Genomic DNA, 26,485 nt, shown 5'->3' on the forward strand with positions numbered 1-26,485 from the left:
AATGTCTTTTTTTATTTGATGGCCGCAAAAGGTTTTTAAAAAAATTATTGCCCATGTTTACCACTGTAGAGCTGCTCAACAGTTCTGGGTGTCCTTTGTTGTGTTTTTCGTTTCATGATTCGCCAAATGTTTTTAAATGGTGAAAGGTCTAGACTGCAGACAGGCCAGTTCAGCTCCCAGACTCGTCCACTACAAAGTCACGCTGTTGTAGTAGATGCAGTATGCAGTCTTACTCAAATATGCAAAGCCTTACCTTAAAAAAAAAAAAAATGGAAGAATGTGTTGCCCTAAAACCTGTATATACCATTCAGCATTGATGGAGCTTTTCCAAATGTGCAAGCTGCCCATTCCACATTCACTTATTCCCTTACATACTATTAGAGATGCAGATTTTTGAACTGGTCCCTTTCCTCTTTAGTCCGGAGGACAAGGTGTCCATAGTTTCCAAAAAGAAATCTATTTGTATGGCAGCAGGGCAGTTTTACACTTTGTCTCAGTACATTTTAAATGAGCTTTGGCCTTAGACAGGATGATGTTTCATGTTTCTTGATCATGTTCACGCATGCCTTCTTCTTTGCATGATGGAGATTTAACCTGCATTTGTGGATGACATGGCAAACTGTGTTCACACACAATGATTTCTGGAGGTGTCAAAGAGCACATGTAGTGATTTCCATCACAGAATAATGACTTAAATGCCGTGCCGTCTGAGGGCCCGAAGATCACAAGCATCCAGTATTGATTTTCGCCTTTGTGTATAGGGATTTCTCCAGATTTTTGGAAATTTTTGATATGTTCTGAGCTATTGAACTGTTTTGTTTTAAAACATTACTCTGAAATTGACAATCTGGTGACAGTCTTTCACAGATTAGTGAAGCTCTGCTCATTTTTAATTTTGAGAAACTCCGTCTCTCTAATATATATAATTCTACCCAATAATCTTACTGACCTGCTGTCAATTAACCTGAGTTTCTCCAACCGTTTAAATTTAACACTTAGTTTTGTTGCCCCGTCCCAACTTTTATCGCAGCCATCAAATTCAACATTTGAGATGTTTTCTATGTTCTATTGTGAAAAAAATATGGGTTCACGAGATTTACAAATCAACGAATTCTGGTTTTATTTACATTTTACTCAGTGTCGCAACTCTGACTGGAATCGGGGTTGTATTGTTTATTACTTTACAAATGCTAATGATGACAAATATTAAAATTCGAAACCTCTCGTCTCACGTTCAATAAAACATATCAAATGAATTGATGGTCACAATCCTTTCAGAGAAGCCTGGACACCAGTGTCTAACATTTGAATGCTATTTTTTTGTGTGCTTGTGTTCAATAAATATGATTTTATAGTGTATTGTGTGTGTGTCGTGATGGAACAGGTTTGGGTCTCCTAGTTTAAATAAAGGGAAAAAAATGTCATGCTACTTAATCAAAAGACATCCTTTATAATGATACACCAATCAGGGATAATATGAGATCATGGGAACCCTGGTTGGTCTACGCAGCCCCATACGCACCAAACTGCGATGCACTGTGTATTCTGACACCTTTCTGTTAGAACCAGCATTAACTTCTTCAGCGATTTGAGCTACAGTGGCTTGTCTGTTGGATTCCACCACACGGACCAGCTTTCGCTCCCCGTGCGCATCAATGAGCCTCGGCCGCCCGTGACCTTGTCGCCGGTTCACCACCGTTCCTTCCTTGGACCACTTTTGAAAGATACTGACCACTGCAGACCGGGAACATCCTACAAGAGCTGCAGTTTTGGAGATGCTCTGCCCCAGACGTCTAGCCATCACAATTTGACCCTTGTCGAACTCGCTCAAATCCTTACGCTTGCCCATTTTTCCTGCTTCTAACACCTAAAAATTTTTACTTGCTGCCTAATAAATATATTCACGCGCTAACAGGTGCCATGATGAAGATATGATTAGTGTTATTCACCGGTAAGTGGTCAGAAAGTTATGTCTGATCAGTGTACATGGAGGAGAAACGTATGGCTGGAGATGTCGGGGGTCCCAATACTTTTGTCCGTATATCAAGAAATATAGATGGAGAAAACAAATGCTGCAGTCCAGGACACTCAAGGTTTCCAGTCGCCAGAGTTGTTCACCTTCCAGCCAGAGCGAGGGATCTCTTAAGCTCCTCGAGGTGATTGTTGGCCTGCGTGATCATCATCCGGACGGCATCCTACAGGACGTAGTAACGATGCTGATTAACACATTAAACACTGAACAGACGCCACTTATTCTAAAGGACTTACAATGATCTTATTTGTACAGCAGTTCAGGGTAATGGGCCTCACTCAAGGGACGGAATCAAGACCAAAGACCGAAAAAATAAAAACGACCCCAAACACACCACCAAGATGACCACTGCGTGCTGAAGGTGATGGAGGGACCAAGTATGTCTTCCAGACCTGAACCCTATTCAGCACCTGTGGGGATCCGGAGTTGGAGAAGCATCAATGTATCCAACAGCAGCTTTGTGATGTCATTATGGAAGATTGGAAGAGGATCCCAGCAACAACCTGTGCAGCTCTGGTGAATTCCACACCCAGGAGGATTAAGGCTACATAACAATGGTGCTCATACAAAATAGACACATGAGGGGTGCACTTACTTTTGTGAGATACTGTACAGCGTCCCACCTCTAAATGATTCTGCAGTTACTCTCTTAAGCTCACGTTATTCCATCTAAAAACTCACTGAGACCTTCTAGACACCTTTAGATCTGCTGCTGTTGATCATGATGGATCAATGTTTGGATAAATGGATGTTCACCTGATTTGTGGCCTCCTTGTTCCTCTTGAACTCCTCTCTTGCCCAGTCCTTCAAATATTTCTGATCTGCTTCATCAGGAACTTGTCTGATTGTCCTCAACAAATTACGGTACAGACCTAATACTTTCTGTCTCTGCAAAAACTACAAAAATAATAATAAATAAAGCAACCATTCAGGCAACAACCAGAATAACAATAACAACGTATTTATCTATAAATAATAAATGCATCAAAATGAAGATTGTATTATATGTGAATCTAACCTGTTTGAGGTTCAGGGTGACAGGAGGTAATCTTGAAACCGACATTTCAATCACATGCTGACAGACACAATGAAGGATAACCGATCAGCGCGACGGCTTGTTACTGCCACCTCGTGGACTGGAGCGGCGTTTACATGCATTTCCTACAATGTGGACAAAACTCATTATTATTCAGAATAAGGCGCCTCTGATTGGTCGGTGGTTTGAGAATTATGGAAAAAACAATGTTAAAGATTTTCGCATTGATTAAAATTCATTTCAAAATGATATGATTAACTAATTATTTATGTTAATATAAATGAATATGATTATTAAATTTCATTTTTTATTGCGTATTTGATTATTGGTATGGCGAATGTGCTAAAATGTGCTGAAATGAAATCTAAATCAACAAATCCAACCAATTAATATATATAAAAATGTATATAATATTTAATATAAATATTTAACATAATTATTTACAATTATTACATGACTTTAATATATTAATGTATACTAATATGGTGTCACAATTTTTTTTCTCATAATTTCTCATCACAATCATTTTATGGCGAATGTGCTAAAATAAAATGCTATTTTTTTTCAGGAAATGTTCATATTTATCAATCTATTTAAATATATCAGGCAAAACTACATTTCATATACAATATTATTTGTTAATAAATATTAAATAAATTAAGAAATATTTGAGAATTGGTCCAAAACCGAAATCTATCTTATTAGCCAATTTTTTTAATGCATATTAAATTATATTTATTAAATTTCATTAAATAAATCGACCCGTCATGTTATTTTCAGAAAAATCGGTGTATTCACGCTTCAAAATAAAACGACAAAAAAAAAGGTTTCACTGGCCAATCAGGTAACGCTCCTTTAAATATTAACAAACCCCTCCCACTCGCTCTTTATTCTTCTTTGTTTCTTTCGTCGTTGCTTCTTCTTCTTCAAGCTGCTCATAGATAGTGTCATGTATTACCGCCACCTCGTGGACAGGTGGGTCTCATATATTTGGTTTTACTCGCTACTTTTTGTTTTCTACATTAAGGGGAATGAGCTCACTGCTGCCGTCTGCCGGACTGGAAGAGAACAGCTGACTATTTAATCTAAACTAAGAATTTCAATGTTTTCAGCCCAAGATATTTAATCATCAGTTTTGCCCACCACATCTATCTATATGTCAGCTAATTCAAAACATATATATGAATGAGCATAGTTCAATGTAATGAATAGAATTGTGCTCATTCAAAAGAGAAAAGTATTTTACTATGATCTATTTGACTGTGTGTTTGATTTGAAGCGTAGAAAATAATCATATTTTCATAGAAATAAATATCGGACAAGTTATTGATCATGCTTTAAGAGCCAACAAATGGTAAAGACTCTTATACACCAGGACATTTATGGAATTTGGTAACAACTTCTTTCGGCTGCCAATAGGGGGTGCCACAGCGGATCATCAGTCTCCATACCCCCCTGTCCTCTACATCTGCCTCTTTCAACCGAACTATCTGCATGTCTTCCTTCACCACATCCATAAACCTCCTCCTTGGTCTTCCTCTTTTCCTCCTTCCTGGTGGCTCCATCCTCAGCATTCTAATACTGATATACCCCATGTCCCTCCTCTGCACATGTCCAAACCATCTCAATCTCACCTCCCTCACCTTGTCTCCAAAACATCCTACATGCGCTGTCCTCCTTTAATAAACTCCTTTCTAATCCTGTCCATTGTCGTCACTCCCAACGAACATCTCAACATCTTCAGCTCTGCTACTTCCAGCTCCACCTCCTGTCTTTTACTCAATGTCTCTATCTTCAGGAGGGTATATATAAGTGCATAACTGGATTTAAGACATCAGGCAAATTATCCTGAACTGAGCAAAGAAAATCCCACAACATTTAATTAGTTAGAGGAACTTGAATCCAAAGCAAATGGTAAATAATCGAGCAGTTTACTGGTCATGAGGTTGAGGACACAACAGCAGTCCTGGGATTTGAACCTAAAACATTGTGGTCTGTAGTGTTAAGCCATGGTCACTATTTAAAGTAGCTATAACAAGTGGGTTCTGAATCACACACAGCATCCAGTGTTCCTGGGGATCCAGAAACCAAACCAGCACTATGAAGATATGCTTTACATGGGTTTGGAATGAAAGATCTCCTGATGAATTGGAACACCTCATGACCCAGTGAGCACAAACCTTCACAAAATCTAGTGGAGCATCTTCCCAGAAGACTGGAGGTTATTATAAAAGTTATACAGAATGACTGTGGTGATGTTTTTTAGGTGGAATCTCAGTGCTGGTTGTGTTCTGGTTTGTTAGAAGCCAATATTGCATGTGTGAAGTGATTTTTTTTTCAGATTTTCAACCTTGAAAAACCTCTCGTGTGCATGAGCGGAAAAAAACGAAACTGGAGTGAGAGGAAGGGAACTCGCCCCTTGGATTTATTTCCTACACCAACAACAACAAGAGAAATGTACAAAAAAAATGTACACTACATAATTTATAAATACATTCGAGTGTATAAATTAGAAAATGCACAAAATAAAGGCTAATTCGCACGACGCGCTACGATTCGTCTAGCTGTCAGTTCTGATGACTAAAGATGCTACTTCCCCCTCGTGTACAGAGTATAAAAGGAAAAAGGTGCGGTGATAGAAAAAGAGAACGATTCCACCTATCCCTGAAGAGGATTGGACCAGCATTGAGAAGGAGCTCCACTCGACCGTAAATTAACGAGACGTTGGCGACGTGGGCTCGGGTTGAGCTCGTCTTTTTCCCCCCGCCGGAGCGAGTCCTTGGTTTGCACGAGGGTTTTAATAAATTAAGGCTTTGAATGGCGTCGAAAAGACGCGATTCTGTCGATCCTCGTTCAAAGTGTGACGTGAACGTGGAATAAATTAGAACGCGACCGCAGCCTTGAGATCGTACCTCAACAAACAGGTGGGAGGCTGAACACACACACACACACACACACACACACACACACACAATTAATTAATCATCTAAATATGATCCATCTATATATACACTGTTAAAAATTCTGTACACACACTCACACACAGAGTTCCCACCAGACCCTCATCCCTGCTCTGACATACAACAGTGTTGTTTTCCTTGTAGTGTAAATAAAAATGCTAAACGTATACGAGGCCCCGCCCCTGTCCATGGGTTTGTCTCTGAGGCTCCTCCCCCTCTTCCTCGCTGTACTCCTCGTATTCGATGGGCTTGGGGCAGCTGTACGGGTGGCCGTTGTCGTCGAAGAAGCGGCGGAAGGTAAATTCGTAGAACGCGTGCTCCGGGTGCTTGCCGTTCCTGAACCAGGCGCTCAGCGTGTCGTTGTGGTTGCCGTCGTCGCTCCACAGCTTGTCGGGGTCCACGGGGTCGAAGTTGGACGTGTCGGTGCAGTGGGCGATCTTGGGCACGTGGGGCGGCGGGTGCGGCTGCTGCCGCATGTCCACGCTGAAGTCTACACTCCGAAAAAAGGCGTGCGCTTTGATCTCGTCCGCGCCGTTCTTGCCCAGGCGGTCTTCGGGACCGCGGCACAGCTTCACGATCAGGTCGGACGCCTCGGCGCTCAGCTTGGCCTGAGGGGGAATGTGCAACGTCGTCTGCCAGTTTATCACCTGAAAGTGAGAGACAGAGCGAGAAACGTGAACAAAGTATAAAATGTTAGGGTTCCTGGGCTCGTAGTTCATATTTGGATTGCAGAGTTTGTTCTCTAAACCTTTAAAAGTACCCAAGATAACAATTCAATAAGCTCAAACATGCTCAGAAATGAGCTCCCATAATGTATTCTATCTGTCAGTAAAAGCATCTGTTTTATGGCTCATTAGCTACAAATTAGAGGTCGACTGAATTATCGGTTTTGCCGATTAATTGGCAACGATAATTGTTTACTGAAACTACAGCAAAAATCCATATAGTTCGTTTTTTTCCGGATTGTGTCCATTAAGAAGGTTAAGAAAGTCCATTAAGAAAGAAAAGAGATTTTACTGGAACAAGATTTTTCTTTCCTGGACATCAGAGAATCTCTCCTCACCTTCATTTGAGTCTCCAGAGGAGTTGTAGCCAGGAACGGAGGCTGACCAACCAACATCTCGTACAGAATCACGCCCACGCTCCACCAGTCGCATAGCTGCGTGTAGCCTGCCGTGACACACACACACACCTCAATCTAACAGTATCATGGCAAGAGTTTTGTGTAGGGTTTATAGTGTTTGTGTAACCGTGTGTGTGTGTGTGTGCCCAGACAGCACGTGTACCTGTGCGCAAGAGCACCTCCGGGGCGATGTAGTTTGGCGTGCCTACTAAGGAGTGTGCCAGGCAGCGCTGGTGCTGTCTCGCTGCCCGTCTCTCCAGCGGTTTGAGCCGATCACCACAGCGGCAGTTTGACGGGTCCTCCCACTCCATACTGAAATCCATACTGTCCTGCCTCACGTGATCACCTGAGAGAGAGTGAGAACGTGATTACATATGTGAATCGTTATACTCTTCTCTCACCAACAGGCTGCTTTTGGCAAGTCATATTCATCTTGGTGGACTTTTAAATTTGGTCAGAATTTATGCATAATGTAGAGCTGATTTATCAGAATCAGCACCGATAGTTGATTGCTGGAACTATCGGCTATCTGCAAAAAAATTCATACTGATAGTTTTTCCGGGTTGTGTCTGGTGCTGGAGCAGCTGAGATCATCATACAATCATTATACAGTACTAAAGCGGCCTCTAGAGGCGAATCTAGGTACATCGTGCTGTTTATTTGAAGTATCTGGGGTTTTTTTTATTGTTTTGATTTATTATTGTAATAAAGTTCAGTATTTTATTAGTGTTTTTTTTTTTTTTTTTAATGCAGTATTCATTTGAAAAATGATCGGTTGATTGATCGGTTGTCTGCATCAGAGCATGGTATAGTAAAGAATCGTTACACGTTTACGAGCTTTTTTGGACTGTTCCTGGTGCAAAATGTGCTGAAATTTTTAGAATCTCACGATCTTTTGCGAATTTTTCACACAATACAGTTTCTACAAGTTAAATGAAATGGTGTAAAAAAATAAGAACAGTTGTTTGACGGTAGATTAAACATCCACCCTGTACCACCACGATGAGCAGAACAGCATGCGCATCACCTATCTGCATTCTTTTAATATTGTGCTGTGGTCACATGATTCGTTGATGTGATCAAATTAATAAATAAACAGGTGTACAGATGTTTCTAGAAGAGCTTTGCTCTCATCTTACCGCTCTGGTAATACTTGGAGTCGTGGGTCCAACGGAAACCGGTGCACAAGCCAAAATCTGTGAGCTTGATGTGGCCGTCTTGGTCGATCAGGATGTTGTCTGGCTTGATGTCGCGGTGGATGAAGCCCATCTTGTGCACGCTCTCGACAGCGCACGTCAGCTCGGCGATATAGAAATGGGTTAGCGCCTCGCTGAAGACGCCTAGCCGGATGAGCAGACTCATCATATCACCGCCAGGGATGTAGTCCATGACGAAGTACAGATTGTCCTTGTCCTGGAAAGAGTAGTAAAGCCGCACCACCCACTCGTTGTCCGCCTCGGCCAAGATGTCCCGCTCAGCCTTGACGTGCGCCACTTGGTTCCTGAGGAGCACGTCCTTCTTGCGCAGCGTCTTCATGGCGTACAGGGCGCTCGTGTCCACCTTGCGTGCCAGGCACACTTCCCCGAACGCTCCCACGCCAAGCGTCTTGATCTTCTCAAACATGGATTTGTCCATTTTGGCACGCTTCAGTCTGATGTAGTTGGATTCTTTCTGCGACAGCATCATGCGCATTTGCTCTTGGGCATCCTCCGACAAACCGACCTGCAGGTTTGACACGAGAATATCAGTCACACAAAAGTATAAACATCCACCCAAACGAAACACTGGATTATAAAAAGCACACACCATGTTGAAAACTGCACTCTCCACCAATCAGACAAACACCTCAAATTAGGGTTTGCAAAATGTTCAAGAATGGAAACTTTCCATGGGAATTAATGAGAATAAACTGAAAATTTACAACATCGCAGGTGAGCCTACAATAGGGAATTTAAATTTAGTTGGAAAAAATATTTTTTTGGTTCAAACAACCAGACTGAATGACTAAGATCCCATAAAAAGTTTCCGGAAATTAACCCTCAAACACGCAGAATCTTGTTTCTTTTTAGCAAAAGAAAGCCCCATCCATACATTCCACTGACGCAAAGCATGCAGTCAAAAGGTGTTGAATCTACAGAACCTTACTTCTTCGGCCGTCTGTGTTGATTATTTAGCTGGCAGGAGAAAGTGTTACCGCAAAACCAGCTGATTTAGAGTGGAAAAGCAGGAAAAAGGAAAAACAGGGCTAGAAGTCAAGAACAAACACCAGGAGATTGGAGTCATTTAGAGCAGGACTAGAAAAGAAAAGCTTTGAGAAGATGGAAGAATAAGAGTGAGAAAAGTTATGGAGGTTATGTGAGAGGTTCTAACCCGCTGCATCTCGCTCTCCAGTTGCTTTCTGCGTCTCAGCCTTTGCTGGTGATTCTTTAGAATGTTCTCCACGTGCTGCTCCATGTAGAACTTGAAGGCCTGTGGTGAGTAAAGCTGCACCCTTCCCTCCCCTCGCCGCTCCTCGTCCCGCTTGTTCTTCCGCACGGGCACGGGCGACGTGGTGATCTGCTTCTTTTCCCGCTCAGCGCTGCCCTGGACAGTCTCTGAGCCGTCGGTGCGGTCACCGGAGCAAGTGCTGGAATTGTCCGCATCGTCGTCAGCAACCTCGTCGTCCTTGGCATGAAGGCATGAAGCTGGTGCCTGCTGTTGCAGGAGATGCTTGGGATATGGAGGCGGGGGGCCCTGGTAGCTGGGGACCTCCGAGACTGGCATCTGGGACACTGCTGGTGCGGGCACGGACGATTCCTGATATGGAGATGGTGAAGGTGGTGGTTGTTGTGATTGTTGAAGCCAGGGTGGGTGCGTTGGCGCCACCGCGGTGTGCAGCTCAGGCTTGGGGACGCGTGTGCTCTTGACTGGCTGCAAGACGGGTGCCTGTGTGATGGCTGTGACGGTGGTAGCAGAAGGCTGAGAACTGGCTGCCGGCGAACGTGGTGCAGCGTTGGCGAACGAATTAGAGCGTACGGGCATGTTGTGAGGCCAAGATGGAGGAGGAAGATCTTGATTGCTGCCATTTCCAGAAGGCGGCGGCTGCTGGGCTGAAGGTCGAGACTGGGCCAGGACCCCCAGGTTATACATCTCCAGGTTGTGACTGTTCCGATTGGGGGCCTGCATCTGCTGCGCCGTAGGACTCACCTGAGACAAAGGGTATGGCGGAGGAGGGGGAGGCTGCCTTGAGCTTCCCACCATGCCCATGCCATGTCCATAATCCACCTGCGCAGAGCCATTCTGGGGCCAGGAGGGCGGGTAGTTAAACTTATTTCCTCCGGATCCCTGCATTATAATGGGCTGGCGCCCCATGGGCACTGGACTGATGCCCCTCTGCGCCTGGGCTGGAGGGTTCGAATAACTCTCGGCCCATGGCCCCTGCGGGATGGGCGAGATGCGAGGTGTGAGGTAGTCCAAGTTCCCAGAGTAGCGTTTGGTGGCAGGGTTTGAATCCCACGAAGAAGGTGGAGGATTCACCCGCTGACCACCGGCTGCATGACCCTGGGGGTAGGTTACAGGTCGAGGCAGGTCAGGTTGAGGGCTGGGACTGTTAGAGCGGTATAGACCACTGTGACGCTGAGGGTCCAGAGTTTCCTTGGAGCCCTTCCAGCTCGGCCTGCGCAGAACTGGCTGCTGAATGTGTGAGGGACCTGCACAGGAAACACAAAGCAGGGAGTCACTATCACCATATTTATACAGATACAGAAGTAAATTGTAATAAAAAGCAGACTGCACTCACCAGCTGCTTTGATAGCTGTGTTAGTTGTCCGTGCTGCTACAGCTCCCATCGGGTCCCTACCCGGGTCCTGGTAGCTCATCTTACTGATGTACTCCACAGCTGCCCCCAAGCTACGATTGTTTGTTTGCTTCAGAGCCCAGATCACCATCTCCTAAACACACACACACACATTTATTTGGGAAATCGGACACTGTAAGAAATGTCTAGACCCTGTCCAGGCTTGGTGCCGAGATCCGTGGCATGTGGTCTTCATGATTCCATACTGCTCCGTCTTATACACAGGATTTAAATCTATATTCATGCATTTTAGGCTATATTTTTTATTTAGTTTGTGACGAAACAAGTGGTGGCCTGGGAAAACACGTAACGTTACGTAAACGCGTAAACGTGTAGGAAAGCGAAAATATTTTTCATCAAAATGTTTCACAAAAAAAAAAAAAGAAAAAAAAAAAAAGAAAAAAAAGAAACAGCAAAACAGAAAGAATGAGGAAGGGAGTATGTGGAAGTTGCAAACAAACAAGCGCTGAGATTCTCCGAGCCCTGTGCTACGACTAAAACTCGTCCGTCCACATACCGATGCCGTCATACCAAAAGTATGTCGAACGATCACCTGACGAGGGAAATGTTCTTCTCCTGGTCAGTGTGTGTTCACATACACAATAACAAAATAAAAATATATATACATCCACACTTGCGATATCGTACCTCTTCAAACCCTGCAGCCAACAGCTCCTGCAGCATTTGAACGTTGACCTCAGGGGCTTGTCCTGGAGGAGCGGGCCCGGTTACGTAAGAGTAGGGCAAGAGCGACTCACGGATCTCCTGCAAGGCTTTGTGGTAGTGGTTCTTGTGGTTCGTGCTGCGCCCTTGCTGCCCTTGTGCCTCCACCTTAAAAGCATCCGAGGGCCGTGACAGCGATATGTTGCGTAGGCTTTCTCGGATCTCGTGCAGCATCATCTGCTGAGCGTTGCCGCTGTAGTTGCTCGCCGGGAACGTCTTTGGCCTCATTTGCCTGGATCCTTCGGGTCTCTCGCTTCTCTTCATGAAAAACACATGTAGTGAGCCGGCCGACGATGGGAACGGATCTGGGTTGACTCAAGTGGGAGGGGTTGCAACAACTTGATTCACCTGTATGGGAAAAATATATATATAATCGACAAATATATATATATATATATATATATATATATATATATATATATATATATATATATATACAAAAAAAATTCACCAGGGTTTTGCACTGCCAATGCATTATAACCCAGTTATAACATTAGAAAGGGTTTCCTTACTGACACAATCTATTAAAGCTTAAAATCGAATCATAACATCACAATGAATGAAATGTTGTGATTTTACATCCATTACAATGTCATCTAGCTCTAACACGGCCTAGCTAATCTCTCGCTACATAGCCTAGAGCTACGTTCTTAGCAGGCTAGTCTCCTCAAATCGATTCATTGAGTGAACTTAGTTCAAAAAATCGTACTAACCGAATTAAATGCGTTTCTCACACATTTCTAAGAGATGTAAAGAAAAGAAAATATCGCCAATAGGTCTCTTAGGGCCTAGCTAGCAAACACACACATGCTAATTATGATTAGCATGAAACCCTCGAAACTGGCGGTACATAAACCATGAGCTAAAACACTTACCCTCGGTTACAGAATATCCATTTAGTTTGAGACAATCATAATTAACTCGTATATATTTCTCCCTCTTGAATTAGTTTTCGCAGAAATATTAGCACTCGTTTTTTCGCCTCTTTTCTATTGACACTGTCGCCTTGGATTTCCGCCGGTGTCTGTCAATAGGACAGCGAGAATACCCGGATGTAGGCGCACTTTACTCGCATTCCCATCATGCTTTTCGCCTTTAGGGAGCCTTCTAAATAGGTATTTATTTTCTTTAAAAAAAAAAAAAAACAACTAAAAAATCAATGATGCTTTTCAGTAAACTGGATATAATGACACACCAAAAACAAGAGGGTTTTTTTTTGTTGTTTTTTTTAATCGAAGTGTTTTACACACACACACACACACACACACACACACACACACACACACACACACACACACACACACAAACAGGTGTAACCCAAAGGTCAGACAGGAACACGTCTGTGGACGTAAACAGCCTCCCCGTCGGTCCCACACACTAAACACTGCCCGAGCACATCCAGGCTGTTGACTGAGAGCGTCTGGCTGGGGAGCATGTGTGTGGTCTCCAGTTTGCCTTTGCTGGAGTCCCCGTTGAGCCAGGCACTGATGAGGGACTGGTTTCCACCTGCGGGAGCCGTGGCACTGCGGGACATCATGCTGCTGTTACGTCCTGACCAAGAGAAAGAGAAAAATGTAAATAAAAATATCTCACAGAGGTGAAAAAAGCCTGACGATGGAGATCATGTGAGAAGTTTTGATGTGACAAGTCAGAATGCTTCCAAACACTTCCCTAAAGATTTTTAAGACCATATTTAAAGAATGATGTAAAATTCCAACACGTGTTACGTTACAACCTTTGATGTATATCAAAGTCAGAATCTCTAATGTTTTTGATCTTTTATATTAGCAAATAATTGACAATGTTGCAGCACATACAAATTAACACCCGCATTTAAACCTGCAACTCTAAACCTGTGCAATGTTAATCATTTATAAACATTTTTAAACTGTAAACGTTCAATCCTACAGCAGACGGATTGTTCATGTGCAATTCACCAAGAAAGAAACAAAGAACTGCAATCTGTTAAAAAATATTTTGGCCATGTTTACACTGATACGTTTTAGTTTTAAAAACACACATTTTGGCTTTTCGTCCACACCGAGAGAGTTTTTAGTCGAGGCAAACCTAGCTTTTTGAAAACATTCCCCAAAGTTGGGAAATTCGAATAGGCTTTAAGAATTTTGAGTTTCCATTTCCCAATTTTGATTAATTGGTGAGACATTTCAAAGAGCCAGAAAGTAAATAAACGCCAATGCGGTTCGAAGCATCTTACGTTTTGCTTATGAGCAGTACAGGGACGGGAGTTTTTTTTTTTCTTGATGTGGAAAATGATTGCAAAATGGATCATTTTAAGATGAAAATGCTGTTAGTGTAGACGTAGCTTTTGTTTTATTTTATATGATTGAAAAATGAAAAGGGCAATAATTTGGAAACATCAAATATCAATACTGAATGTTCCTTTTTCTGTACTAATCCAGAGCTAGAAATCACTCGTACTCAAATCCCGAAATGTGTAGAAACCCTGAAAATAGAAAGTAAAAAAACAGAATATAAATCCAGATTGAATCCGGCAAAATAGCACCATTTCTAAAAGCTTGCACAGTTTTTGAAGAAACTTCAAACTTGGACAACCAACCACAGATCTTCTCCAGATGTATGCTGCCTCAAATCTTTCTATTCATGTAAACCCAGACAGATCCAATGATGTTACAATCAGGGCTCTGTGAGGTAAAACATTTACTCTGTTGATCTCCACTTTGAAGATACCTTCTTAATGACACTGGCTGCAAGTTTGGGGTAGTTGTCCTGCTGCAGAATACATTACATACCTCCCTTATCATGTTACATGATGGATAAGTATCTGCCTGCATTGAGGACACCATGATGTTGAAGATAAGTAAGCATGAGGAGACCCTTGTGTCTTGTTGCAATGCTCAGACACGAGGTACATTTGAAATTGATGATCATTAGCACCTGCTTGGTATAACTGGTCGATCATACACTCGACCAAATGGTGGTCACACCAAATATTGATTAAGATTTAAACATAACAAAATTCCACATATATGTCAATCCTTCAGCTCGTCACATTTACAGTAACTGTATGAATGCACCTAAGAAACCCCATACCCACAGTAAAGCATGGTGGTGTGAGCATCATTATATAGATCTGAAAACAGGACTGAGGAGTCGTTATACATCACTGAATAAACCATGAATAGTACAATCACTGTACTGGTGAACATTAGCCAAGAACAAAGGGGAAAAAATTGACATTTTGGGTGAGACATGTGTAGAACCAAACAACATTGTGTGTAGAAATGTAAAGTGGAGATATACAATGGAAGTAGATTAAATAAAAACCAGGAGTGTCTGAAAGCTCCCCCGTTCCTTCGCCTGTAGGACCAGTAAATGCCTTGTAGATCTTATTTATTAGTAAAAGCTTTAATAGTTTTTACCCTGCAGGAACAAGGGTGTGTCAGACCCCGAGGAAGTCTCCCAGTGGAGCAGAGAGCCGTCCTCCGAGCAGGTGAACAAGTGGTCTGGGTTTGTCGGGTGAAAGCGCACCTCCCACACTATAGAAAAAAAGGAAACAACAGCACCAAGTTACAGGGTTCCTCCCTGTAAATAGATCTCACACACTAAAAATGAGCGGTTGCAAAAAATTCAAAACAAGAACGGATCCCTGACGCACTTTCAGCGGCGTGAGCCTCCATGATGGAGAAGGGCATGTTGCCCTGCCTCACGTCCCAGATACACAGCATGCCGTCTTGGCCTCCGGTGGCTACTATATGCTGCTGGTTGGGGTGTCGGTCCACACAGTGCAAAGGAACCCTATCCCCGGTGCTGCACAGACAACAAGGGGTTACAATTACTTATCTATATATACATAGACATTCAATACGGTCTAAACATATAGATAATAATAAATAGCAAAATAACAAGACGACAAAATAATCCATAATCTCCTGTTCCTATTTTCATAGCAAAAAATTTCTTTATTTTAATACTCTTTAATAATGCTTGAGTGCGTCTTACAGCGCGAGGATCTGAGCAGGGTCGCTGCCCTGCTTCCTGAAGTCCCAGAGTTTCAGCTGGCCGATGGAGTTCACCGTCAAGACCTCGGTCGTCCGCAGGAACGTCACGCCATGGATCGTGCTGTTGTCTGCGTTTTCTGCGCACAAGATTTAAAAATATCAACAACAAAGAAAAAAATTATAATAAATATGAAGCATGAACACACGAAGAAAAACACTATATTGAGATTTTGAAGATGTGGACACGATACATTCAGTCTAGGAAAACACAGTAAAAACTGACCGATGGCTCGCACGATGGCCCTCTGATCTGCTTTGTAGAGGATGACTCTCCCGTCCTCGCCTACTGAAATCAGCTCCGGACTGTTACACGCCACTCCAGTACAGGGAGCGTTAGCACTCTGATAACGGTGTACCCGGTCCCACACATGAGCCACAGATAGAGTCTGGAGTTGCACAGAAAACATATAAGCCATTCTTTTACCTACACATATTAAGTAAAGAATGAAACACTTGCTAATGTGTAGTTTGTAGAAAAGTGATTAAAGTCTGGGTGGTTTAATGTGGCCTGGTACCACCCTCATGTTGATCATCCAAAGTGTTCTTTATTCTCCTTCTTTTTAAAGGTTAAACATATTAATACCTGGTTATCAGGATGGAGTTTGTAGACGGTCACTGCTCCGGTTGACGAGGCCGTTACAAGTCTGTCTTGATCCAAGAACTGAAATGGAATTAAAAACCACATAAAACACACTGGAAAATCCCCAAGACCGATCCCCCAATCATCATCATCATTCCAGGCCACCACACATCTAAAACACCATAATTCCCAATATCACCATCATTCCCAGCAACCAATCATTGAACACCATCATTCCCAGTAGCCAATCCTCCAAATCGCTATCATTCCCCAAGACCGATCCCCCAATCATCATCATCATCATTCCAGGCCATCACACCCCTGGAACACCATAATTCCCAATAACCTTTCCCAAAAATCCCCATCATTCCTGATGACCAATATCCCAAATCACCATCATTCCCAGCAACCAACCAAGGAATCACCATGGTTTCTTGTGACCAATCATTGAACGCCATCCATGCATGCAAATGTTTATGACAGGGCAGACATGTGACGTCACCTGGAGCCAATTTCGAGCCCGGGTTATGCACATTCCCCTGAAGGCGCTCCAAAACCCACCTGAAGGTCGAGCACGTCCCCGGCGTGTTCACATTCACACAGAAGCTGCGGATCTCCTTCCAGTTCATCCTCCATGGTGAAGCCTGCAGGTTCTCCCACACCCCACACACACACTTTATTATTCTGAAACACAACAGACAGGGATTTAAAATCTTCTCCAACCGGAAGTCGCAGTCATCCCCTGCTCTCCACGTGTCTTTTTTCTGGTTACCTCATTGTCCCACGAGCCCGTGGAGAAAACCTCAGGCTGCTGTAATGAAGCGGCTGAAACTGGCCTCCATCGCGTCTTACTGATCTTGTGGGAAACGTATTTAGCGTTAACACACTCCATTTCCGCCGCCATGTCCGACTCCTGCTTCCATTGGGTTCCTGAGAACGGATGTTATTTTTTTTTTCCCGCCCATATTTCCGACGCACGCTTTTGACGATGTGATTGGACACGAGTTTGCTCTCGCGCTCAAATAGGACCAAAGAAGCGGTAAAGGGCGGGAACAACGGAGGCAGGTCCTGAGGAATGTGGGCGTGACTGGGTCCACTCACTACGGTGGCTCCATGGAGACAAAAAAACTGCAAAGTACTGTACTGCCATGTTTACTTGTGCGTTCCTATAAAATAACAGTACTACAAACTAACTAGGGCAATATATAAAATGCACATATGCTAATTTATGTGTGTGTGTGTGTGTGTGTCAAAACAATCCCTTGGCTCTGAGTAGTCCTATGACTTGCAGAAAGACACTGTTACATAGTCTGGACCTGAGGGACTGTGTTAGGGTGTGTGTGTGTGTGTGTGTGTGTGTGGGTGTAAGAGAGAGAGAGTTGTTTGTTATGGTTGTGTGTAAGGTAAGATGTGCATAATGGGGGGCAAAGAGAGACCCTGGTGATGTTTTTTTTTTTTTTTTTTTTTTTTTTTTTTTTTTGCTGTAGGCTCTTAAGATCCCATGTTAGTTGATGAGCGGGTGTCCGAAAACTTTTGGCAAAATTGTCAGGGGGAAAAAAAATTCCATCTTCTATACTGCAAAATAGACGTCACGCGTGCTCACGGGCGCCTCCTCCTGGTGGCGCTCTGCACCGGCCCCCTTTTATAGTCGGACCGCGGTTCGAGCGCACAATACCGATACGAACGCGCGAGAGGAGAGAGGGGGGTCGGGGATATACAACAAAAAATATATATTATTATTATATATTATATACTTATAAAATATTTTATATATAAGTCACCGCAGAGCACTAGGTGTGTTTCCCCCCCCAGCGTGCGCGCGCATGTCTGGTGACGTCGAGGCCCCGTCCGCGTGGGAAGTGGCGCGCGTGCTGGGCAGGACGTTGTGCGCAGGCGCGGGCCTCACCGCCGCTCTTTACCTGTTCCGCAGGGTGTGCTCGATCATGGCCTGGAAGTCAGGAGGAGCCAGCCAAGCGGAGCTCGTCAACAACCTCCGCAGTGAGTGTCGTTTCTTCTCTCGCTGTCGTATTTCCCGGCGGATTCGCGGGGGAAAAACCCACCTCGTTTTTCCTTTTGGTTCACGAACCAGAACACACGACGCCGTGTTAAACCGGACCGGGCTTATACACAGCGAGTTAGCCTCTGTATGCTAGCTCGATGTTGTTCGAGAGCTAAAATAAGTTGTATTCACTCTCCTGAAATGAAGTTATTTTAACGTCTAATGACTCCTAGCACTCATTTTAATGTGCGTCATGAACTTTCCTATAGCTGCTAATTCGGTTTATACCGAGTCATATGCTAACCTGACCTAAAATAGCCCCCGGTTTATAACTAATATTTCATGATAAATGTTATGACTCTACAATCCTATTTTAATAATGGTCACTCCTTAAAACCATAAAAAAAAAAGCTAAAAACAAAAGTCCCTTCATGTTCTAGTTGGGTGGGCGTGGCTGTGCGGCTGTCAGGTGACTGCTCGATATATCGATGAATGTAGTCGATATATCGAGCGATATTACTGTTTGGGTTGTGTTTGTATAAAAGATAGCAGTTTATTTTCTGCTTGCATGTAGCATCACCTCGATGTTTTAATATTTCTTAGTGAGTCATGGGTTCGGTTTTATAGGTTGCAAAACTTGAAATTTTGCTTTCTTTGAATGGAAATCATGCGACGGTTTTGAACTTGCCTATTTCTTTTAGTTCTTTCAGATAAATCTTTTGTTGGGCTTCAGGGATTACATCACATCAGTCTGTAAATCATTTCATGCTTACAGAACCCAGACTCTGAGTCAATCTTACTAAGTTTCGAAAATATATATATATTATATTATGCAAATGCAAGCGATCCTGTCCCTTTCTTCTTTTTGGATCCACCTGATCCATCTCGGCGCTCTACCTCTGGATGGAATTAGAAACCACTTTGTGCAGCTGAGGATGGTTCGACACGAACAGACTGAAGATCCATGAAGTTTCAATTTCAAGAATCAATATTAACAGTCCGCTACAATGGCTCAGGACTGCATTTTGCACGAACAGTTCACTGATCAACACACCTTGACAATGATGGCACTATAATAAATAGACGTTTGGTGATGGGTTCCCTTTTGAATCTGGTTCCTTTTAAAGTAACCCTATTTATCTCCGTATAGCTGCTTTGGGACAATGTCCATTGTTAAATGTGCTCTACAAACAATTAAAATGCAATTCATTTTGACTGCATTTGAGGAAAAAATATTTACTTACGAGTGAATGATTTACTTTTATGGCATTTGGCAGATGCCCCTTATCCAGAATGACTTTATCATCTGGATATATACATCTAACTAGTTAAGGTTTGAGGACTTATATCAAGGGCCCAGTGGTGGTGGTGGGATTTAACCTCACAACCTTCTCTCTCTAATCAGTGCGTAGTTCATGCAGGACTTCCAATGCAAGACCTTTTCCAAGACCTATTCTAGTCCAAGACCTTTTCCAGGACCTTTCCAAATTATTTTTTATAATGTTTGTATTAAAATAATAAATTTTATATCACTAAGTTGAGAAAATACATTTTGTTGTTTTAAAAAGAAATTAATCTCGTCATTAATGCAGATTGTGACGGTTTGATAAGTTAAATTTGTGTTTGTTTATGGTATAAAAGCCTTTTACATTTACGATTTCTGATCTTTCTCTTTGCGTCAGTAGTAGTAATAATAATAATAATAATAATAATAATAATAATAACAATAATAATATTCTACCGTTTTCCCTCCATTAGCATTTGTTACAATTCACGGGTTAAAATGTTCTGGTTTGCGTTCGTGTGGTTGTTCTTTATGTAACCTTTTTTTTTTTTTTTTTTTTTGCACTGGTCTGCGATCTTGCCATTTGACACTCGTCTGGCAGCCGCGCCTGGTTTAAGATGAGCTGGTGTGCGCGTTTAGCGTTCTGGCTCTGGCCTTGGCTCTGCCGCATAGCTGCTGGAAATAGCCAGGCTTGCACACTCGCAAGCGCATGCGCACACACACACACACACACACACACACACTGTTTGCTTTGACGTGATTAATCATCGCACGGAATGCTAATGATATATCTCAGTGTGTATGAGGATATATAAAATAGAGTTTTCTCATTAAACATCTCACAGTGGTGTCTGAATGGTAAAAGGGAGAATGGCATGTATGTTTCTGTGACTATAAATAAAGGTAATTTATTGGTGTGTGTGTGTGTGTGTGTGTGTGTGTGTGTGTGTTTGTGTGTCTCCAGAGAATGGCATCATCAAGTCGGACCGTGTGTATGAAGTCATGCTTAAGACAGATCGAGCCCATTTCTCCAGATGTAACCCTTATATGGATTCTCCACAGTCTATAGGTAATCATTATCTTGATGATATTAATCATATCTCTGATGTAATCCAGATCTTGCTATAATAATGAGCTCTACATTTCTGGGAAGGCTTTCCACAAGATTTTGGAGCATGGGCGAGTTTATTCAGCCAAAATGTGAGGGTGGTGAAGTTAGCATCATGATGGGTGAGAATGTCTTGGGTGGTGTTCTATCAGGGTTGAGGTTTTAAAACCTTATCAAACCATGTATTTAAAAAAATTTTGGGAAAGCACCATATATTGACAAAAAGTATTGGGACGACTGACTTTTCCAGCCATGTTTCTTCTGCTTCAAAATGGTTACCAAAAAATTTGAGCCACACAATTGTGTAGGAGCATAACATTTTTCCCTTCAATTTAACTGAGACCCAAACCTGTTCCACTATGCAATGCTCCTGTGCAGAAATCCAGTTTAGTGAAGATGTGGTTGGAGGGGAAGATCTTGAGTGGCCTGCTATAGCGCTCTAACCCTATTTGAACAGCTTTGGGATGAACTGAAATGGCCTGAACAGTACCTGACCTTATTAATGCAATTGTGGCTAAACGAATCTCAAACAAATCTCCACAAAATCCAGCGGAACATCATCTCAGAAGAGTGGAGCTTATTATAATAGGAAGCCATGCTGTGGTTTAGCTGTTCTGTCTTAACAAATCTTTTTTTGAATTTCCTCAGGATATCAGGCAACCATCAGTGCGCCACATATGGTAAGTGCCAAAGTCTCCCTAGGACATGATACCGGAACCTGTTTTTGAGGCAATATTAGACAACCATCAGGTTTAAGTTTAAAAAAAAAAGTTAAAAAAGCATCTAATTGGACTATTGCCATGAGAACAGGTGCTGATAACTGTGTGTGTTTTTGTGTGTGTGTAGCATGCATATGCACTGGAGTTGTTACATGATCAGCTGTATGAAGGTGCCAAAGCTCTGGATGTGGGATCGGGCAGCGGCATCCTGTCCGTCTGTTTTGCCAGAATGGTGAGTCACAAATCTGCTTCACTTTAATAGGTATGAACAGTGTGGCTCATGCTTTGGTACAGTATATAGACAAAAACTTTTGGACATCTGAGCATTTTTTTTAACATTCCATTCCACATTCAGTCCTCATTACCCTTCTGGGAAGATGTTCCTCGAGATTTGTGGAGATTGTGCTCTTTCAGCCAAAGGGTATTCGTAAAGTCAGGTACTGATGTAGGTGAGGTGAGGAGGCCTGGAGTGCCATTCAAATTCGCCCCAAAGATGTTCAATAGGGTTGAGGTCAGAGTTCTCCAACCCATGTAAAGTGTACCTTCATGGAGCTGGCTTTGTGCACAGGGGCATTGTCATGCTGGAACAGGTTTGGGTCTCGTAAAGGGAAATTTTTATTCAATTCTAGTATGCCTGGAGACATCCTATACAATTGCCTTAATGCTTGTGGTAATATTTTGGGATAGAACCACTTATAGCTGAAATGTCAGGTGTCTCAATAATTTTGACCTTATAGCTGAGATTGTTTATGTTTAGATTTTCTGCAAGGGTGCCATTTTTCGCTTTGTGTTTTGAACTGCAGGTGGGGCCAAAGGGAAAAGTCATTGGGATTGATCACATAAAGGAACTAGTGGACGACTCAATCAACAATGTCAAGAAAGATGATCCTACGCTGATATCATCAGGACGCATCAATCTTCTCGGTAAGGTAAAGTTCCACGATCGGGAAATTTCCTGAACGCGTCTTTTCTCCCAAATGCTTTTTCTCCTGAAGCTTCATCCACGCATAGACTGTATGGCTAAAGGTTTGTGGACACATCAGCATGTGCTTGTTTCATTTCATTCTAGATTTAGTCCCAACTCGGTTTGTCCACAGGGGCATTGTGATTCTGGAACAGGTTCTGTACAATGACATTCTATATAATTGTGTTCTTCAGACTTTGGGGAAAGAACCATAAATGGGGGCAAATGTTTGGGTGTCCACATATTTTTAGTCGTATGTGTATGGCGATATACTGGTTGTCACTTTGTGGTCTGTAGTTGTTTGTGAAGCAAAACCTGCTTTGGTATAATTATTACAGCGTCTTTCAGAGCCGGCAGAACATCTTCACCATAACACTATCAAGCACTAATTCAGTTTTTTTGATCTGGTAGAAAGGCAGAATCTATAGAGATGGTCTCCTTTGATTATTTATTTAGCGTTTATGTGTGCTATGTGTAGCCTTCCTTGATTTATTGTCCTTTATGGTTAGTCAGCTAGTCATTAAGTTAATCCGCGGACGTTAGTTAAGACTTATTGTTAGTTATATATCCCCTGAGCCAACACGTCCTTCTTCACTCTCTCATTAATTTCCTTTACACAAGTTTACAGTGGCTTTCTTTCTGCAGTCACATCTATTAAATGATTAACGAACGCCTCTCAGGTTGCTGTTGTTCGCTCCGGTTTTGTCGATCTCTCTTAAGAGCCTAAAGAGGTTCTGTTGAAGGCGCTAAATTATTCCTGGTCTAACCACACTCAAATGGCATTACAGCATTGCTGGCATTGCTACAGCGACCTGCCCATCTGTTCAGAAAAGAAATGGAGGTGGGAGGTCATGGGACCTGATAGTTTGTGTGTGTGTGTGCGCGCAGTTGGAGACGGCAGGTTGGGCCATCCGGAGGAGGCTCCCTACGACGCGATACACGTAGGAGCCGCAGCTCCGTCTGTTCCCCAGGCTGTAAGTTCTACCCTGAACGTTTGAATATATAAAGTATATGTAAAAATTTTATTTATGATTTAAGAATTCTTTTATAAAACGAATTTGTACATAATTTAGTATAAAAAATATAATCCGAGCTGCTTGATGCCACACACAAAACACGGCATTCGTAATTGTAGGGTTTGTCGCATGTCTCCCGTAGTTACTGGATCAACTGAAGCCCGGCGGGCGTCTTATCCTGCCAGTCGGACCGGCTGGAGGAAACCAGATGCTGGAGCAGCACGACAAGCTCGAGGACGGCAGCACCAAAATGAAGCCCCTCATGGGGGTGATTTACGTGCCTTTAACAGACAAAGACAAGCAGTGGTCCAGGTGGAAGTGACTTCCTGTCCCTCTCTTCTCCCTCCTTCCTTTCCCCAGGGAACAGGTGAAATGGTGTGGTCTGGAGCAAGACAAGGCTGCCTTTGCTGCAAGTCGCCTGGGTTTTTTTTTTTTTTTTTTTTTGGTCGGTTGTTTTTGCGGCTTTTTACCTTCTCGATACCATGATGACTGTCTGCACGTTTTTTTTCTTCCCTGCTTAACCCCGCCTCCAGTTTCACTCTAATTTAAGGAAAATACATTTTTCATTTTTTGAAATAATATAATTTTTTTTATTTACATTTGACTTACCAGGTTCCTCATTGCATTCGGCGACGGCTTGACTTTAAGTTTCAGACTCACGCAGTGCTTTGGAAGAGAAGCATGTCTCCCACATACTGGCTATGTTTACATGCAAAGATTCAGGTGGCCCACCTTATCGCTTTTCAATTCTTTATTCTGATTGGTTCAAATTTTTACATTTTTCCCCCACCATTTTGTTTTGAACAACAGCATCAGTATTAATTTAATACACAGGTTCACGTGAATCCCTATGCTCTTATCGTAACAGCGCTAAAGTTTTCTGAGACGTATAGGTTTCACAGACTTTCCACACTATAAGAGTTTAAAAAAAGAAATAAACAAAAAGTTTCTTGTCAGGTCGCTGTGCGAATGTTCAAAAACCTGACCCCCATTGTGACAGTATCAAAGATTTTTGTTCCGGAGCATGTCATGGTCCAACACTTGTTAGAGAAGTGGCAGCTCAGTGGTCAAGACTTTGAACTACTGCTTGAAAGACCGTGAGTTCAAATAGGGCTACCTCTGCTGCTTTATATAACTGGAGCACATCCCTCAACCGCGATTATATAAATGAATTGTGAAGTGCTCTGGATAAGGGTGTGTTCCAAATTCTGTAATCCGACATTAAGACCCACGTGCCACTTTAGGCTCTCTGACCCATTCTTCCTGGTGCTGCACAGTTTCCACGTTCCATCCCTGACGCGATGCCTAATCTCCGCCTACAGGCTGCTCGAACTTTCTGCATGTTCGGAAGTACGTGTCTGTGTGAGCAACCTTTCTCCGTCATGAAGATCTGCAGGATCGAACCGCATACATTAATGATTTGATGGAAAAGAAAATCTTTACCTGGCGTTTTACTTTCGCACTTTATCATGTATTCCGTCCGTCTTGTCCGTTTAATGTTCACCGTGTTTGGCCTTTTCCTTAGACCCAGTCTTTTTAATTGAGTTTGACACCACGGCTGGAAACGTTAGATCGGATGGACCGTAGTCCGATCAGCAACTTGTTTTGGTCTGCATGTAAACGTAGCTAGGATTGAATGAATATGAGGATCTAAACAGGAGCATGCTCATTTATATACTGAATATATGCATTTACGGAGTGAGTGTGAGTGTGAGTGTGAAAACGATATATTGATTTTGAACTCGTTTCTCTTTGTTGTTTTTTTTGTAGGGATGAACTCTAAAACAACAGTCTGGCAATATACCCCATCATACATACATGCAAACACACACACACACAGAGAATCCATCTGGACTAAACAACTAGCAGGATGATAAACGGACGACGAAGGAAAACCACGCTCTCTGCACTCTCGCTCTCTGGGCAGTCTGACTGCCGCGTGGCCAAAGAGTCTTCAGGATGGACGAGAAACGACTGCATGGAAAAAAATAATAAAAAAATGAAATGAGGGGCTTTGTCTCGACATTTTCATGCCTGCGGTTTGCTTTCGGATTGTGAATTTTTGTTTGTTTGATTTGCAGGTGCACTTTTTTTTTTTTTTGTGAGAACTACAGTATTGCAGCTGATTTGATTTTTCTTTTTTAAATTTCTTTGCAGTTAGTGTGTTTCAGCTTTGTTTAGAGCTGGTGCTGGTTTTTTTGTTTGGACTTGTAGGAATGAGGGTGATATTAAAGGATAAATCCACCATCTCTACCCACCTTCTTTTCTTATGTTCAATATGTGACATTGTTCTGAACGCAGGTTTTTTTTTTTTTTTTTGGCATCGAATTTGTAAAAAGTTGCAGCTGGGGATCTTGTAGGAAGTAGATTCGAATCCGGCAGCTGAGCTCAAATCCTTCTTTTCAAGCTTGAAATTATTTGCTTTTCTTTTTCAGCTACAAAAAAATGTAGCTACAAAAAAAAAAATCGCTATATATATTTAAATTTTGAACAAAAAAGCACTAATATATTATGGAACGCTATTGACCAATTAAATTATTATTAACATGTAGCAAACTTCAGCATAGATTCGCTCAGACACTATTTAAACCCCTAGCTGAATAACAGCTCGTTGCTGACACCATCCTAGACCCTTGCTTACACTCTCGCTGTCCCAATACAAACACGCTCCTGAGACTCACACCGCGTTCGACACACGTTCCGTCAAAAACCGATCCACACACACGCAGGGCTGAACTTGTGTCTCTTCCACTGTGCACATGCTGGCTGTCACCGTGCTGATTGTGACACACACATATGTGGCTTTACACAAATAAAAACCCAAACCAGTGCAAATGTCTGTTTCTTGCCTTTTTTGTTATTTTCTCTCAGGTTGCTAATTTGCATAGCGTCTATGGGAGTCACGTGACAAAAGAATGTCATGATGTCAGAATGTCTCGATGATGTTATTTATAGCGTGTTGGCGGTTTGGAGTGGTCTGAGATCAGGGTTAGTGTGAGAACCCTATAGTCATTATAACTATATTCAATGTTATACCAATTAGCTAGCAATTCAGCTAGTTATAT

The 26,485-nt window shown here is 42.5% G+C and overlaps 4 protein-coding genes across 7 annotated transcripts; 1 reads left to right on the top strand and 3 right to left on the bottom strand.

The window, feature by feature from the left end:
- Positions 1-267: 267 nt before the first annotated feature.
- Positions 268-3,196, bottom strand: lyrm2 (LYR motif containing 2). Its single transcript, XM_083535196.1, has 3 exons — positions 3,051-3,196; positions 2,789-2,929; positions 268-2,195 (listed from the first exon to the last, which is right to left on the bottom strand). The coding sequence occupies exons 1-3, from the start codon at positions 3,093-3,095 to the stop codon at positions 2,115-2,117; spliced, it is 267 nt and encodes an 88-aa protein (XP_083391322.1). The 5' UTR covers positions 3,096-3,196; the 3' UTR covers positions 268-2,114.
- Positions 3,197-5,465: 2,269 nt separating this feature from the next.
- Positions 5,466-12,781, bottom strand: lats1 (large tumor suppressor kinase 1). Its single transcript, XM_083534976.1, has 8 exons — positions 12,585-12,781; positions 11,635-12,057; positions 10,930-11,080; positions 9,522-10,840; positions 8,291-8,873; positions 7,315-7,497; positions 7,092-7,198; positions 5,466-6,675 (listed from the first exon to the last, which is right to left on the bottom strand). The coding sequence occupies exons 2-8, from the start codon at positions 11,971-11,973 to the stop codon at positions 6,187-6,189; spliced, it is 3,171 nt and encodes a 1,056-aa protein (XP_083391102.1). The 5' UTR covers positions 11,974-12,057; positions 12,585-12,781; the 3' UTR covers positions 5,466-6,186.
- Positions 12,782-12,918: 137 nt separating this feature from the next.
- Positions 12,919-17,315, bottom strand: nup43 (nucleoporin 43). The gene is made up of 8 exons (XM_083535147.1): positions 17,102-17,315; positions 16,891-17,013; positions 16,333-16,410; positions 15,973-16,135; positions 15,691-15,826; positions 15,347-15,498; positions 15,111-15,227; positions 12,919-13,260 (listed from the first exon to the last, which is right to left on the bottom strand). The coding sequence occupies exons 1-8, from the start codon at positions 17,231-17,233 to the stop codon at positions 13,034-13,036; spliced, it is 1,128 nt and encodes a 375-aa protein (XP_083391273.1). The 5' UTR covers positions 17,234-17,315; the 3' UTR covers positions 12,919-13,033.
- An 876-nt stretch (positions 17,316-18,191) lies between these two features.
- On the top strand, positions 18,192-26,255 carry pcmt (protein-L-isoaspartate (D-aspartate) O-methyltransferase). Of its 4 annotated transcripts, none has more exons than XR_014532403.1 (8): positions 18,192-18,327; positions 20,578-20,682; positions 21,370-21,401; positions 21,568-21,672; positions 22,244-22,364; positions 23,293-23,378; positions 23,563-23,829; positions 25,191-26,255. XR_014532403.1 is itself a non-coding variant. In XM_083535177.1 (8 exons), exons 1-7 carry the CDS (start codon positions 18,273-18,275, stop codon positions 23,740-23,742), a joined length of 684 nt encoding a protein of 227 aa, XP_083391303.1. In that variant the 5' UTR covers positions 18,192-18,272; the 3' UTR covers positions 23,743-23,787; positions 25,191-26,255. The 4 variants fall into 4 exon arrangements, 2 of the variants coding, with proteins under 2 accessions (XP_083391303.1, XP_083391302.1); XR_014532404.1 differs by having other exon boundaries at positions 23,563-23,795; XM_083535177.1 differs by having other exon boundaries at positions 23,563-23,787.
- Positions 26,256-26,485: the final 230 nt, after the last annotated feature.

The sequence above is a fragment of the Silurus aristotelis genome (assembly GCF_946808225.1).
Source record: "Silurus aristotelis genome assembly, chromosome: 29".
NCBI classification, from domain to species: domain Eukaryota; kingdom Metazoa; phylum Chordata; class Actinopteri; order Siluriformes; family Siluridae; genus Silurus; species Silurus aristotelis.

Coding starts and splice junctions, on each gene's coding strand:
- lyrm2 (XM_083535196.1), bottom strand. CDS start 3,095: ATGTCGGTTTCAAGATTACCTCCTGTCACCCTGAACCTCAAACAG. Junction 2,930..3,050: donor TCACCCTGAACCTCAAACAG/GTTAGATTCACA, acceptor TTATTTTTGTAG/TTTTTGCAGAGACAGAAAGT. Junction 2,196..2,788: donor ACAAGGAGGCCACAAATCAG/GTGAACATCCAT, acceptor TACGTCCTGTAG/GATGCCGTCCGGATGATGAT.
- lats1 (XM_083534976.1), bottom strand. CDS start 11,973: ATGAAGAGAAGCGAGAGACCCGAAGGATCCAGGCAAATGAGGCCAAAG. Junction 11,081..11,634: donor TGGCTGCAGGGTTTGAAGAG/GTACGATATCGC, acceptor GTGTGTGTTTAG/GAGATGGTGATCTGGGCTCT. Junction 8,874..9,521: donor TGGAGAGCGAGATGCAGCGG/GTTAGAACCTCT, acceptor TCAAACCTGCAG/GTCGGTTTGTCGGAGGATGC.
- nup43 (XM_083535147.1), bottom strand. CDS start 17,233: ATGGCGGCGGAAATGGAGTGTGTTAACGCTAAATACGTTTCCCACAAG. Junction 16,136..16,332: donor AACTCCATCCTGATAACCAG/GTATTAATATGT, acceptor GTGCAACTCCAG/ACTCTATCTGTGGCTCATGT. Junction 15,499..15,690: donor CCTGCTCAGATCCTCGCGCT/GTAAGACGCACT, acceptor TTGTCTGTGCAG/CACCGGGGATAGGGTTCCTT.
- pcmt (XM_083535176.1), top strand. CDS start 18,273: ATGGCCTGGAAGTCAGGAGGAGCCAGCCAAGCGGAGCTCGTCAACAAC. Junction 21,402..21,567: donor CCATCAGTGCGCCACATATG/GTAAGTGCCAAA, acceptor GTGTGTGTGTAG/CATGCATATGCACTGGAGTT. Junction 21,673..22,243: donor CCGTCTGTTTTGCCAGAATG/GTGAGTCACAAA, acceptor TTTGAACTGCAG/GTGGGGCCAAAGGGAAAAGT.